Genomic DNA, 1,541 nt, shown 5'->3' with positions numbered 1-1,541 from the left:
AAGCAAAGTGAGATGGGACTGCCAGGCACACTGGGGCCAGGCAGGCAAGCCCACGGCACTGAGCGGTGGTCCCCAAACTGCTGGTCATCCCTGTAATGGAAAGACACCCGCCGTGGCACTGACCTGGAGCACAAGGGACCCCATCGCACAGAGGAGGTCCCGGGGTGGCCACAGGGTGACAGGAGCAGGGGTGATGTACCTGTTGCATTGGAGAGTGCGAGGGACTCCATGGAGCCGCGGGGAGTCTGCTCAGTGGGCGTCAGGTCCTCTGTGAACTTGAGGGCGTTGATGGGGTGCCGGGTGCGGCACTGCGGTGTCGGCATCCCTCCTTCCTCTTCCTCTTCGTACTTGGGGACTTTGAGACTTCCTCTGGTCTCAGGGAAGCTCTGGTTGGACATGTCGCTGTAGCTCTCCTGCGAGCGAAGCCTCCCCGAGTAGTAGTCCTCCCTGCAGTCCTGGATGAAGCTGCCGCCGTGGCCCTTCATCGCCAACGAGGAGCTCCTCTTCGGGTTGCTGAAATGTTTCGCCCATAAATCCGGCTGCGAGCCCGGGACCTGGCCAGGGTTATAGGAGGTCCTTATGTTGCACTGGCTGAGAAGCTGCAAAGGGCTTTGGGACTGACTCTGCTCCATTTTGTTCCCATAGTGATAGAGCTCGTCCCTGCTCCTCCACACATGCTCCCTGTTGAGGCTCGGCGTCTGGCTGGCCAAGCTCAGCAAATCCATCTGCAGTGAGAGCGGGTCCACATCGGTGGAGAGGCGGTTGGAGGTGACCTGTAGCTGGTTGCACGGGCTGCGTGCCCCCTCCTCGCCTTTCCCCTTGTTCTTGCCGATCTTGGCGCTGCGGCGGGACTCTTTGGCTCGTGCACTCTGGAAAGCCGAGTCGGAGGAGTCGGAACCATTGGGGTCGTCGCCAACGCTGCAGGCCCTGGAGCAGAAGATCTGCCCCTGCTTGGGCAGGAAGGGCCGTCCCAGCAGGGACTTCTTGCACTGCGCGCAGCAGAAGCAGGTCTCGGTGGCGTGCCAGTGCTGGCCGTCATACGTCATCTGGCCCTGGTCGATACCTCGAGGGGGAAGATGCACAGTGTCAGAGTTAGCCCACGTACATCACTTTGTGCTGCACTTAATACATGCATCCCCTAGCAGCAGCCCACACCCAGGCTCGCTCTCGAAAGCCCTTCAGCAGGGTTTCTCTGACACATGAAGTTAAACTCACTCTTAATTTTTTGCAGGCTGCAGGCCTTTGCTCGGGAGTTACTTCGTGTTGGGAAAGGCAGCAGAACCAAGCCTCGAACTATTTCATATTAAATGGGGCTATTTCCGATCATAAAGCAAAGGAATGCAAGAAGTTCTCCATAAAGTCCTTGAAGTCAAAGCAATAATACCCCGCCTATTAAAAAACCCAAAAAGCCTCCAACCAACCCATAGTGAGGAGTTTGTGCTGCCTTGGTTAAATATGTAACCGAGCAGATCGCACCCCTGCCCCTCGCTGCTACCGCAGCCCCATCCTAACTTTACGCTGGCTGCTGGGGCCCCTTCTCC

The 1,541-nt window shown here is 57.9% G+C and overlaps 1 protein-coding gene across 1 annotated transcript; it reads right to left on the bottom strand.

Moving 5' to 3' along the window:
* Positions 1–481: 481 nt before the first annotated feature.
* Positions 482–1,063, bottom strand: LOC104627401 (prickle-like protein 2; the record flags this gene model as incomplete). The annotated part of the gene is given in 2 exon segments (XM_010295604.1): positions 482–565; positions 567–1,063. Coding segments are annotated over 2 exon segments (581 nt in total), but the record flags the coding sequence as incomplete, so codon positions are not given.
* Between the last annotated feature and the right edge of the window lie 478 nt (positions 1,064–1,541).

The sequence above is a fragment of the Phaethon lepturus genome, unplaced genomic scaffold (genome assembly GCF_000687285.1).
Source record: "Phaethon lepturus isolate BGI_N335 unplaced genomic scaffold, ASM68728v1 C13787351, whole genome shotgun sequence".
In the NCBI taxonomy this organism is placed as follows: Eukaryota; Metazoa; Chordata; class Aves; order Phaethontiformes; family Phaethontidae; genus Phaethon; species Phaethon lepturus.
The sequence above is the reverse complement of the archived record's forward strand: the minus strand, read 5'-3'. Positions and strand labels throughout refer to the sequence as shown.